The sequence below is a fragment of the Numenius arquata genome, chromosome 12, assembly GCF_964106895.1.
Source record: "Numenius arquata chromosome 12, bNumArq3.hap1.1, whole genome shotgun sequence".
In the NCBI taxonomy this organism is placed as follows: Eukaryota; Metazoa; Chordata; class Aves; order Charadriiformes; family Scolopacidae; genus Numenius; species Numenius arquata.
The window spans coordinates 27,550,694-27,562,965 of record NC_133587.1 but is presented as its reverse complement, the minus strand read 5'-3'; the positions used below and the strand labels follow the sequence as shown (position 1 = coordinate 27,562,965).

Here is a 12,272-nt window from a genome sequence, read left to right as displayed (position 1 = left end):
ACCCAAACATCAGATTCTTGAGTAGCTGTGATGGAGTGAAATCATGGTTTTAATAAATCCTTTTCCCTGGCTGCCTTAGATTTGGAGTACGTGCATCCCGTAGGATACTACTTGTACAGTTCTCATTCTCAGGTAGATCAAAATACATCAGCAACACAAACAAAACCAAACATTTTTAGGTTCAACCATATTCACAGCATATTCTATTCTCCCAAATATATGGTATTTCTATTGAAACAGAAGGAAAAAGAAACACTACATCAATAAATATCTACACTTGCTTACGACTTCTTTTGCCTTTCTTGTATACGTGATGTGAAAATCCAAGAGAGCTGGCTTACTTAATGGGGAAAGAATGCTATGAAGAATCAGTCTTCTGCTAACTGAAAAATGGAATGGGAAGTTCTGCCTGCAAACTTTTACCAATCTGGAAGATTAAGATAATTTCTAACTTCCTTTGAAAATCCTTTGAGACCTACTGATGAAGAAATCATCCGGGACCGTGTATTACTAACATTAACTATGGAATCTCTGTATAGCGACCATGTAATGTGTATCCGTAACGATGGCTAAAATTAATCTGATCACAAATCAGTAAAATAACATATGGTTAATTTCTAGGTCAAAAATGCATGTTTTGGCTCACATGTACAAGAGTCCTGAGTTGTGTTCCTGAGTGTACGTACCAATAAGAAATTTTAAGTTGGAATAAACTACAGAATATAACTGAAATGTCTTTACAGTTTAAGAAAATATTGTCTGATTTTTTAATCTCAGAAGCATATAAATATCCAAGGAAATTTTTAAGGAGTAATCAGGTAACTTCAATGAATAATACCTGTGATGCTGTAACCGCCTCCAGCATATGCAACCTCTGAAGGACGTTCTGCATGTCTTCTTGCAACCGCATCAGCACTACCGCAATCTGTTCATTGAGGCTACCCCTGGGTCCTCTGTCTGATCCCCAGCGCTCTCCGTCCCCTCCACTACCCATCTGTCCACCTTGAGAACCATCTCCCAGAGGCTGAAGTCTATGCCCTATGTTGAGGAAGAAAAAATAGATACATAAAACACAGAATGGGCCACCAACTCTACTGAAAATGATTGATTTTAGCTGTTCACTTCTCTCCCTCCCGAACTGTTTCACTCCTCGTCACAGGTTATATTCAGGCAGTTGAAAAGCACTGAGAGGTCACCGCAACATCATTTGAGATGTTTGTTTCCCTACAGCCTCAGTGTGACAATATCATTCAAGGTCCTAGAACTGCATAAACATTTAGCAAAAAATCATTAATTCACATCCAGTCAAGTTCAGCAGTAAAGGCTGCCCTAGCAAAAAGAAAGTAAGATCTGCCTTATTACCAAGGGTAAGTGTGTTTTAAGTTCGGTGCAGTCTCCAGCTGGAAAACAAAGAACACTGGAATAGAGTGATAAGAAAAGATAATGTTTGAAATCTATACTATTCTTTTAAACTGTCTACAGCCAGCCTATCATGTTCCCACCTGCAAGCAGCAAACATAAGTAAAACAAGAAGAGAAGGGGAGATGGTTAAACTATACTATGTTCTTCATAATAGTTTTTGACATAAATGTTATATTTGGATTTTCTTTTTAATTTTTGCATCTGATCACATCTAGGTGCCATATAAAAAGGCATGCTATATGTAAATAAGTACTTTCTGATACTTTTTTTAGTACAAGAAAAATAAACTTTATCCTTGACATTACAGATCATACCACCGGAATATAGTGCTGCTCCTAGGTGACAGTATTAGAAGTATTATGGAATTAAAAAGAGCAGAGGTCCAACATAAATTGAACATCTGGACTAACGTGTGATTAAGAATCATAATAGGTAGTGTCAGAATCACTCCAAGGTGTGGCTAATACTCCAATTATATAGAAAACAATACGTCACCGATACCTTCCCAAGACGCTCCATGGTTTCAAATAAGACACCACAGAGGTATAAATGCACATGCATTTAAAAACAAATAACTCGTAAATACACTCTTCTCATGCATAGACAGGTTTTGAAGATTACATTTCTAAAAGGACTCGTGCCATAAACAGCAGCTGGAATTTAAGGTAAGCCAAAACAGAAGAAGCCAATACACTTATACAAGACCTCCATAGCACAAGAAAATCCTTTTGTAATACTTATTATTAATGAAATAAATACTCTGAAGACAAAACTGATTGCTATCCACTGTAACTATAATTTTATTATCTGTTTTTATTGTGAAGGACAGAAGCGCTATATGGCATGACTATCTTACTGGACAATGTTGACAAGTGCTTCTCGGGCACCAGTAACTTATGGCAGTCAGGAGAGTGGGGAAAACAAAAGCAGCATGCACAGTACCTCTCCCTCTTCTGACATTGTAGAAATCTGCTTTTTCTCCACTTTTCTTCTCCTTGTGAGGGCCTCCGTTACTGGCTTTGCCATCTTCTCCTCCACACTTGACTTCGCCTTGCTCTTGAGCTGCTCCCTCTACTGTATTTCCAGGTTGGAGATTCCTATAAGTCATGCAAGTGTTCCTTGGAAAATCCGTATTTTCTAACAGAAGACTGTGATCTACATCCAAGAAATGGGATGAATGCTTTAAAGATCCTTTAGCTGATGTGATGATCTCCAAGGGCTACAAATTAACATTAGCAAGTAATTAAATTCTGTAAAATGTGACAGTTAACCAATAAAAAGGAAGAAGCATCATCTCTACTTTCACTTTAAGAAAATAGTTTGCCCAGAATTAAGACTTTTCTTTTAACAGGAACCATAGAATCATAGAACGGTTAGAGTTGGAAGGGACCTTAAAAGATCATCGAGTTCCAACCCCCCTGCCATGGGCAGGGACACCTCCCACTAGAGCAGGTTGCTCAAAGCCCCATCCAGCCTGGCCTTAAACACTTCCAGGGATGGGGCATCCACAGCTTCTCTGGGCAAACCTGTTCCAGTGCTTCACCACCCTCACAGTAAAGAATTTCCTCCTAAGATCTAATCTAAATCTCCCCTCTTCCAATTTAAAACCATTACCCCTTGTCCTGTCACTACCCTTCCTGACAAAGAGTCCCTCTCCGGCTCTCCTGTAGGCTCCCCTCAGATATTGGAAGGCTGCTATGAGGTCTCCCCGGAGCCTTCTCTTCTCCAGGCTGGACAACCCCAGCTCTCTCAGCCTGTCAAATCTCCCCACTTTCAACTTAAAACCATTACCCCTCGTCCTATCATTACACCCCCTGATAAAGAGTCCCTTCCCATGTCTCCTGTAGGCCCCTGTTTTCATGTAGAATGTGCATACTATTGTCTAAATGTCCTTTTCAAATTGAAAATGCATTTGACGCAAATATTCTCAAAACTGCAATACCACTTGGAATTACTTTAGGCATTTCCAACATACAGTAATACTCAGTAATCTCTAAAATAGAACATTAAGATCTGAAAATGTTCACTTTTCCCTTGTAAAATTGGCTTTGCTTCCTAGACAGCGAAGTGGTATCCTAACTTGGATTCGAGAGCCATGCTGTCAAAAGTCAGGTGCCAGTAGCACCCTTGAGTAGGCAGCATTTACGCTCATGGCAAAGAGATCACATTGTTTATTATCAACCTGTTCCAAACAGCTTGGCTGCACCCTGTACCTCTCACCAAACAAAATAAAGGCATAGTATTCTATCAACCTCTCACTCAAAATTGGTGGTGCTGTAGGAAGATAATAAAAACGGACGACATACGTATTGATCAGGTCACAATTAGGTGTCCTGCAACAGGACTGCCTTAAGATGGTTCAAGCAACCCTTTTTTCAGTGCAAGGACAAACACTTGCACAAGTGTATGCTGAAGCCGACTGGGGACCTCAGGTAGCTGAAAAATAACTCCACGAAAAAGCCAAAATAACCAAAAGGAGCGGTTAAAGAAATGGAAACTGCTGCCAAAACGCTGTTCGTCATATACCAGTTCATAAACCCGTATCATCAGAACTGAAGACAGTGTCTGTTACATCTTTCCCAATAAAAAGCTGTATTTAATTCTTTAAACGAACCTCTTCTAGTTTTAATTGATCCATCTGTAGTTCTACTTGTATATGTATTTACATATACCTGAACATTTGTTATTTTGTTCAAAACTAGAACTTTTCTCATGCAGGTTGGGAAATTCTGATAACTTATCCACCCACTTCAATTAAACAATCTCAAACAAGCTTGAACAATACACAAGATGATTGGGAAATCACGTAGATAAGAGAGCTTGCAGCACTTCTACCAAATCACCTTTCCCAACACACTTCATTACTGGGTAAAATTTTGATTTGCTAAAAGGAATTCTCTAGGATCTTCAAGAAACAACTAGTCAAGAGAATGGTGCAATATTAGAGTGCTTACTAGTCTTTCTGATCCCATGCATCATTCATATATTCTTCCCTGGAATCAGGAAACTAGGTGTTTGAGCACAATCTACAAAGTCCACACCTAACTGGATCTCTGAAGGAGGTCCAAGCTGGTAAGTAAACTAAGACTACAGTTAATACAATGAGCAGGAGTACAAATTCAGTCAAAACTAAGCCGGCACAGTTAGTGCCCACCTTTTATATGAAAGTCAGAGATGTACATTACAGCTGAACAGAGTACAAAAGAAGCCAGAATTCATTGTCATCTCCCACTTTTTTAGACCTAAGCCACTTTCAGGCACTGGCCTACAGGCCACCTGCCAAGGCTTACTCTGAATTTTTTTTTAAGAAACATAAGCAGGATTCATCAAGCCAGAAAAAGAGCACACAAAAAGCTCATTGCTACAAAGACACCCTCTTAGAGGTGTCTCAGAAGCTTCTTAGAGATAGCTGGATTCTGGTCCCTACACGAGAGAGAGACCCTAAATTCATTTGTGGACACAGCCTTTAGTTTCTTTGTACCGTTGTTTTTGACAGCTGTTTCTTTGCAATGTTGTTGTTGATACCTTCCCTTCACATAAATTCTCTGGAGGCAAAAATTTCAAGGCTTCTAGATCACTAGTAACCAAGTTGTGAAAGACTGACAACAAGAAGAACAAAAACCAGTAGTCCAAACAGGAGAAAGGTACGCATGAGTTACTCCATTCACCTCTGCATGTCCAGGTTCACCTGACAGATAGGAACCTACTTAAAAATAAGCCTACCAGTTTCAAAATACACCAAGGAATACTAAGCCTCTACCTCTTCTAGTCCAAGTTGCTCCATAGAGTCACAATAAACTTCACTGTCTGAATCACTGGTTAAGTGCTGAGTTGCTGATAACTCCTCAGTATTCTCTTCATTTGCACCTGTACGGAAAGGAGACACGCACACAGGTTTTTTAAATGTGAGCCAATCCCGGCAAAGGGTAAAGCAATGAGTTAAAATGTCTAGGTGAGCCTCAACTCATGCCCCTTTTATCTACAATTGTCATCCTAAAGTTAGATTCTGAATAAAGAGGTTATATTAATATAGGAATTATATAAAACTTTTACTAATGAGATAACCATGCGTTATATTGACATTTCTGCATTAGAAGTTGTTAATTTTGATTTTACCTTGTTCATTCCACTCTCCTTTCAAAGCTCAAAGTTATCTATTAGTTTTAAAATTATATATTTAGACATCAGTTTCAACAAACTGGTATCTATAATATATTCAGCCTTTGAGAATGACAAGATATTAGCAGTTTTCACTTCACTATGAATTAACTTTCAAAGGCAAATAGTATTTGCATAGGTAGTATAATGATTTTAAAAGAAAACAATTGTTTTTCTGTGGTTTTGGGCTTCTCTGACTCTGAATTCATCTCTCTTTCTGTAGAAGATCCTAAAAGAAAGCCTTACTTTAAACTGGAATTTTTGAGTATTCTTTCTTCGGGTTTCTACAACTGAAAGACACCGTTGCTAGTCTCTGAATCCCAGGATTAAGCTTTCAAGAAAAGAAATATTTTCCATGAAAAACGTGCAAATGAAAACATGGTCTTGCAAGGACAATACCTTGGTGAGCATTGTTATTAGCTGTTTCTATGCTGGGCTCTGTTTTCTTTACTTCGTCCTCTGGGTTCAAGCCATTCAGGGCAGATTTGGTCTGGATGCCATTCTGCATATCCGGGGTAAGGCCGTCCGTGTAACAGCCATTAGCAACAATACCTTCCAAATCCTTAGCAGCTGCTGATTCCGGTTTCACATTCTTATAGTCTGTAAAAGAACAAGAAAACTTTGAAAATAGAAAGCTACGCACCTAATAGCTCAAAACACATTTCTTCAAGTAGCTAACTTTCTAATGGACTATACGTATAATGCGTCTGCAGAACAAAATATATAAATGCTCCTGGATTCACATTTGCAGGGATTGTTCTGTTCTTGTAAAAAGTGTATATATAAAATGTAATTTCCATAAAGAACAGATGATATTTAAAACATAAGTAAGCAAATCCAAAGTAGGTCTCTCTGATAAATTAAATAATTATCATAAAGTCCTTGGAGGAAAAAACCTGTATAGAATTCTAAATATCTAATTTCATTTTGTTTTCACTTGAAGCTGGTATTTCTCAAAACTCTTTACGGAACCCCTAAACGAATCTCACTGAAAGTTCTGTTTTATTTTCTCTGAAGAGAAAAAAAGTGATTTTCAATTCTACTGTTACAGCCCCCATAGCCATTCACAGCTCTTACAAACAGCACTGGCAACAAAACCCCAAAACAATACAGGGTATAGACTTTTAGCTAACCTACTGACAGAACTTTCTAGCCCAGTCAGAAATTGTGTGGCATAGCTCACAGATTTGTAGTAGTTCTAAATCTGATAACCCAGGTTGAGAAACTGCCATTTTTAACAAGCATATCCACATGTATTTGCATCTAATTTTCCTGAAGAAGTACAGCATTCATCATCCTTTGAGATTTTCTGTCACTTAGGTGGTCAAGAATAACTTTGGAAGAGACAATGGTGCAAGTGGGGGAAAACGTACCCTTTCCATTTAGCTGCAGTTCTTTTTCCTCCTCTTCACGAAGCCCTTCTTCTTCTGATTCTGCTCCGCTGTCACTACTTTCAGCTTTTCCATTCACAGCCTTTATATTTGGAGTGGAATTCATGACATTACTAAGGTCTAAAAAAATTCAAAGAGGAAAAACAGATGTATTTTAAAAGAAACAAACATACAACCGTCCCCCCCTCAAACTATTAGGCACAGTTCTAGGAAAGTATCTCCACATTAGAAGATGTACAAAATAACGCCAGTTTTATTTCTGTAAGCTCTTCCTTAATTGGTTTAATGTTTCTCTGTTGTGGCTCACCACAGGGTGCCTGACTGCTGGTGAGGAGATTCTGTGATTTTGAGAAAGCTACTGGAAAGAGACAGCAGGCCACTTTCACTACCCAGCGTCAGACCAAGGCTGTTACCCATATTTATGGTATAGCTGCAGTAACCTTTTATCTTAAACTGATGTGGCCACATTCTTTTAAACCCAGAAGTCAGCATTTTTATAGAAGTTCCCCTTTTGGCCGAAATGCTTCAAAACTGCTCTCAATTCAAAGGCAAATTTCAGAACATTCTATTCAATTATGTGAGCAACAGGATTCTGAATATATTGTAAATACGATATCCCATGTATCTTCTGCAGCAACTTAGGCAGATGCAAAATGCGGTAAGAAGACTCAAGTTTACACAGGTCTTTATCTAGCAAAGCGCATATGGGCATAAATTCTCTGATTGCAGTGAAAAAGATGATGAAATAAATACACTGAGCATTTGTTTGCATGTCTAATTACATAAATACTGAAAAAAACCCCCATATCTTGAAATAGATAAAACAATAAATCCTTGTTTTCCACATATTTGATCACTCCAAGGATCACAATTTACTCTAACTGTACAAAGAATTGAAAGGTAAAGATTCTTAGAAAATATGGAGAATTTAAGGGACAGTTCTATCACCTACTGTAAAAAATATATAGTTAAATACATCCTGATGATCATTTAAGCCTCCACCGTTAGGACAGAGTGATTCAGGTAAAAAGGGGGGACAGTTTCTGTGAGACAATGGCACAGTTTACATGTTAACTCCAAGGCTGAATTCTGACTGTTGTCACCACAGTATTCCATTTGCATAATTTCTATGTTCCCTTGTCAGAACCTTGAAAGATTAATTCTTACATTTAGGCTTAACATTAATCATCAAAATAATATCCAATTAACTGGAGCTGACAAACCAGCTCCACTACTTTCTTTGCTGCATGGTAATTTAGAGCTAAGGGGTTTCTGTTTTAATCTGGCAATGAAGAGCCTTCCCACATTCCTCTAGTTTCAAAGTTTATCCATAGTGCTTAAAAAAAAAAAAGGCAAAATAACTTAACTTCTTGTATAGAAATAATGAATATGTTAAATATCCTACCCACCTTAGTTTTACTACAAGGTCAGGTTTCTGTGAGCACCCTGCATCACTGTTTTGGATTGATTTAATTTTAACTTTTATCTGAAGATTAAAATAAAATATGCTTATCCATTGTAAAAAGACAACTGGAAAAGCTATTTTCTGTCTTGTAGACTACAAGAATATAAACAATCACATGCTCATTTTCTCCTCACTGAATAACACTCCTTATTTGCAAGAAAATTTGTTTCACAAAAGAAAAATTCCAGCATATTCAGAGTTTATTTCTCATAAGCACGTTTCATTTACTGGGAAACCCAATTCTCAAGATGTTTTTCTGAGAAGCAGCAGTGTGAGGAGGATTAGGCAGCAGTTGAGTCCTCACAGCGTGAGCATTAAGCACAGACACAGCTCCCTTGGCACGGTGAGGCAGGCATCACCCTTCCCTTCGAAACAAAAAGGGAGCGGGGGCACAATCATCCATGTGTCCTACCCAGTCGTGGGAGTAAACAGGAAAGACAAGACTAGGAGGAACATTTAGCTGTGGGGGCAGGCAAATTCAAACTGTAAACCTCCTCACCTTACCAAGGATATTGGAAAAAGCTCCAGCTAGACTATAAGCTTTTTTTCCCTCTCAAGATTTACTTATTTTCTTTTTGAAGGGAAGGTCTTGGAACATTCAAGCACGTTCTCTCTTCACTTAATTTCAGTAAGAAGAGTACTAATTTGGGGAAACTTCTAAGCGATACATTGTATACACTTAAAGAGGTGGAACTGAGAGAAAGTATCAAGGGTAGCAGATTTATGGTACCATGCCATGGGAAACACCTGAAAAACTGAAATCCATCAGGATTGTATTTCTTCCACAAAGTCACTCTTAGCAACAGCACTCCTAAAGACCATACAGAGGCACCGCTTTGATGCAGACTGAAGAACACAGCACTGTACAGAGTTTTGGCCACTTTAAATCCTATGTTTAATTGTGTACCTCTCCTCAGAACCCTAAAACTGCTATCCTCCTCAGGCCCATCCCCAATTGCTTTTACTACATGGTACAACCAGTTTGCTGCCATCCTGCTTGTTACTCTGAGTGTCTGCTAAGAATCCAGTGATGATGACTAATACTGGGGGTGATAGAGTTAAAAAGCCAACTGGTAGTGACTTCTACAGTCCCTGGTGGCAGGTTAATGGCTACTCCCTGAGGAATGCATCTTCTAATACCAATGAGACAAGTCGAGCAAGCTTTTAAAAACTTAATTGCTTCACCCACCCCTTTATTCTTTCTGTTTACCCACTTCAGCTGCAGGCAAAATGGTAGCAGTTTTTTCTGTTGCCCTGGTTTAGATACTATAGAATCCCTCTTGGTTTATTATTTTCATCTCACTGCCTACAACACCGAACTGTGAGATTTGTGACAGAGTTTTCTCAATCAAAGCTGTACTGCTCTGTAGCCATACAAGGAGTTATATTCTGTAAAAACCTGGATTGTTTTTGGTGGGTTTTTTTTTTGTTTGTTTGTTTTAATGTTATATAGTGAGAGCTGTTTAACAGTAACAACACGCAAACAGAGGGAAGAAAGATTTAACAAAAGAAAATGGCAAGATGGAAAGGATGTGAAGAACAGACACGCAGCCCTCTACAAGCTCTCACTAGATGTGTTTTCTTGTGTCAGCTCTATTAAGAGATTTCCTAAGAGCAATTCTAAGTATATTTCGTTAAAGGCAGCACTACAATCCTTCTCAGTGACCTGTATAATGGGGCCAAGTTTCTCAAAAATAAGTATTTGATTTCTAACTCCCCACATATTTCAAGGAAATTGGTTACCCAGGCGGGAGTTAGGAACTTAAATACCTCTGTGGATCTGCCCCTACTCAAGGGTCATTTTACAAAGAAAAGCTAGCCTTGCGTGTTTTTCCCAAATGCCTTGTATTTTTGGTTTTCTGAACAGGCACATAATTCTTATACAAAATTAAAAAGCACTGCTGGAGCTGTAGTGATGGTTGGCTCAGCACAACACAGCATCCTCAACGAAGTCTTACAGCCTCTTTCATTCTTCACAAATACCAGTGATCAGGAGACAGCCTACAGCAGCAGGTGAAACATCATAAAACATTTAACTAGCTGTGTAGGCCCTCATCATTTAATAAAAATTATGTGCTTCTGTAAAATACCGTAACTTTACTATCTGCTCAATAGCAGCAAAATCTTAGCCACTGAAAGATTATTTCCATGACTTACACTTATATCACCTTATATAGAGATCTCTTTGCACTCCTACATGCAAGTAGACTCAAGCTTTGTCAAAATTTTTATTATGTCTCAGACCTTTATGCTGTACAAAATTGTTTTGATAATCAGATAACTAGAATTCTTTTCTTGCCCTCACTACCTGATGTTTCATGCTTGTTATGGACCCAAGTAGGCTCCCTGCTTCAATTCCAAGCTTATGCAACCACATCCTGCCGTTTCCAACACGCTTAGTTACACAAATCTCCAACTCCTTTTTGAAACTGATGTACCCAATACTGCAAGGAATTAGTGAATTGCAAGGAGCAATTGCAGTGAGAAAGGAGGGATAGATGCAAGCATCTGGGAGCAATAAGCTCTTCAGCTAGAAGAGCAAGGGTTTCTATAACCCTCATTTCCTTCCATTCCTTTTAATATAGCACACTACAAAGAAAATTTCCAGGGGCCCAGGCTGCTCTGCAACATCTGTTCTACAATACTCAAATGAACTGCCATCACAAATAAAAAGAGATTTTTAGAAAGGTCTGTCAAAAATAGAGACAAAATATAAAATTCCTTATTTCACCACTGTTTCATCACTTTTAATTTTAAGTGCATTAAGTTCTCTGAAAAATGTATTCCCTAAGAACAAGCACACAGATTGTGGCAGCCAGATCTTCCTCTATACAGTTTTCCTTTTTTGTTGTTTAGTCTTCCTAAACTTTACTATAGCAGAAAAAGACTGTCCTCCTTTTTATTTTTCTTTTAATGTACTCCAAAAGACTACAGCCTTGTTTTGTCAGCATTCCTCTCTCTGCTTATGCGCTTTTCAAGCTGTTATTCTTGAAGAGATAACACTGTATTTCATACAACATTAATCAACAATATTTATGTCTTTATTTACCATTTATAAACATCAAAACAATAGTTTGTGGATAAGAACATAAACAACAGCATCTTCTCAGACATTATATTAACTTGCAAGTATGTTATTTAGGATTAGTCATCCTGGACCTTTACACTTTTCAATATCTATGGAGCTTCTCATCTCCATCCATATCATCAGCACCTGTTCCTTGAACTTTCAAAATACTTTCCATATAAATAAGGTTACCAAGTTTTTGGGTTGACTTGGGTACATTTCCCCCTTCCCTGTCACCCCTCAGCTTTCTGCCAGTAGCAACAACCTGCCTGGGATTTCCTGACAGAGAGCAGCCCAGGGAGAACAGCAGCTGCCCCATGGGCATTCCTGGCACTGGCAGGTAGTTCCATGAAGGACACTGGACATCCAGAGTACAGGGCCAAGCACACGCAGCTCAGTTACATGGTGTGTGTGCTGTGAGACCAATGGATCCAGGCTTTGCCAACTTACTGTCAACACCTTAGCCAATGATCATGTGTGAAAATGAACATGAAGAATAGCTGCTTCTTAGATATTTATAGTAACTTGCAAGAACAGTAAGGTCATTCCAGGATCCAGGATGTCCCCGTGTCTGGTACTACTTCCCTCTGGGAGAATGAGCAGGACTTGCTAAGGTCTCTTCTGTGTGGAAGAGATAATCAACATTTAGAACTTTTATTTTGTGTGGCAAGTAGAAAGGAGCATTAGAGTCTTGAGATTTGTCCCAGAAAATACAAGACATGAACATAGTAAACTCAGAACCCCATAAAGAAAACTGAATTATGCTTGA

At 38.5% G+C, this 12,272-nt stretch overlaps 1 protein-coding gene across 3 annotated transcripts in view; it reads right to left on the bottom strand.

Moving 5' to 3' along the window:
- Positions 1-12,272, bottom strand: part of ACBD5 (acyl-CoA binding domain containing 5) — a 33,199-nt gene that overhangs the window by 6,729 nt on the left and 14,198 nt on the right. For all 3 annotated transcript variants that reach the window (XM_074157669.1, XM_074157667.1, XM_074157668.1), the window contains 5 exons: positions 6,954-7,091; positions 5,980-6,180; positions 5,183-5,289; positions 2,365-2,641; positions 839-1,038 (listed from right to left, as the gene is read on the bottom strand). In XM_074157669.1, coding sequence (XP_074013770.1) covers positions 839-1,038; positions 2,365-2,641; positions 5,183-5,289; positions 5,980-6,180; positions 6,954-7,091 — 923 coding nt within the window. The remainder of the gene's footprint in view (positions 1-838; positions 1,039-2,364; positions 2,642-5,182; positions 5,290-5,979; positions 6,181-6,953; positions 7,092-12,272) is intronic.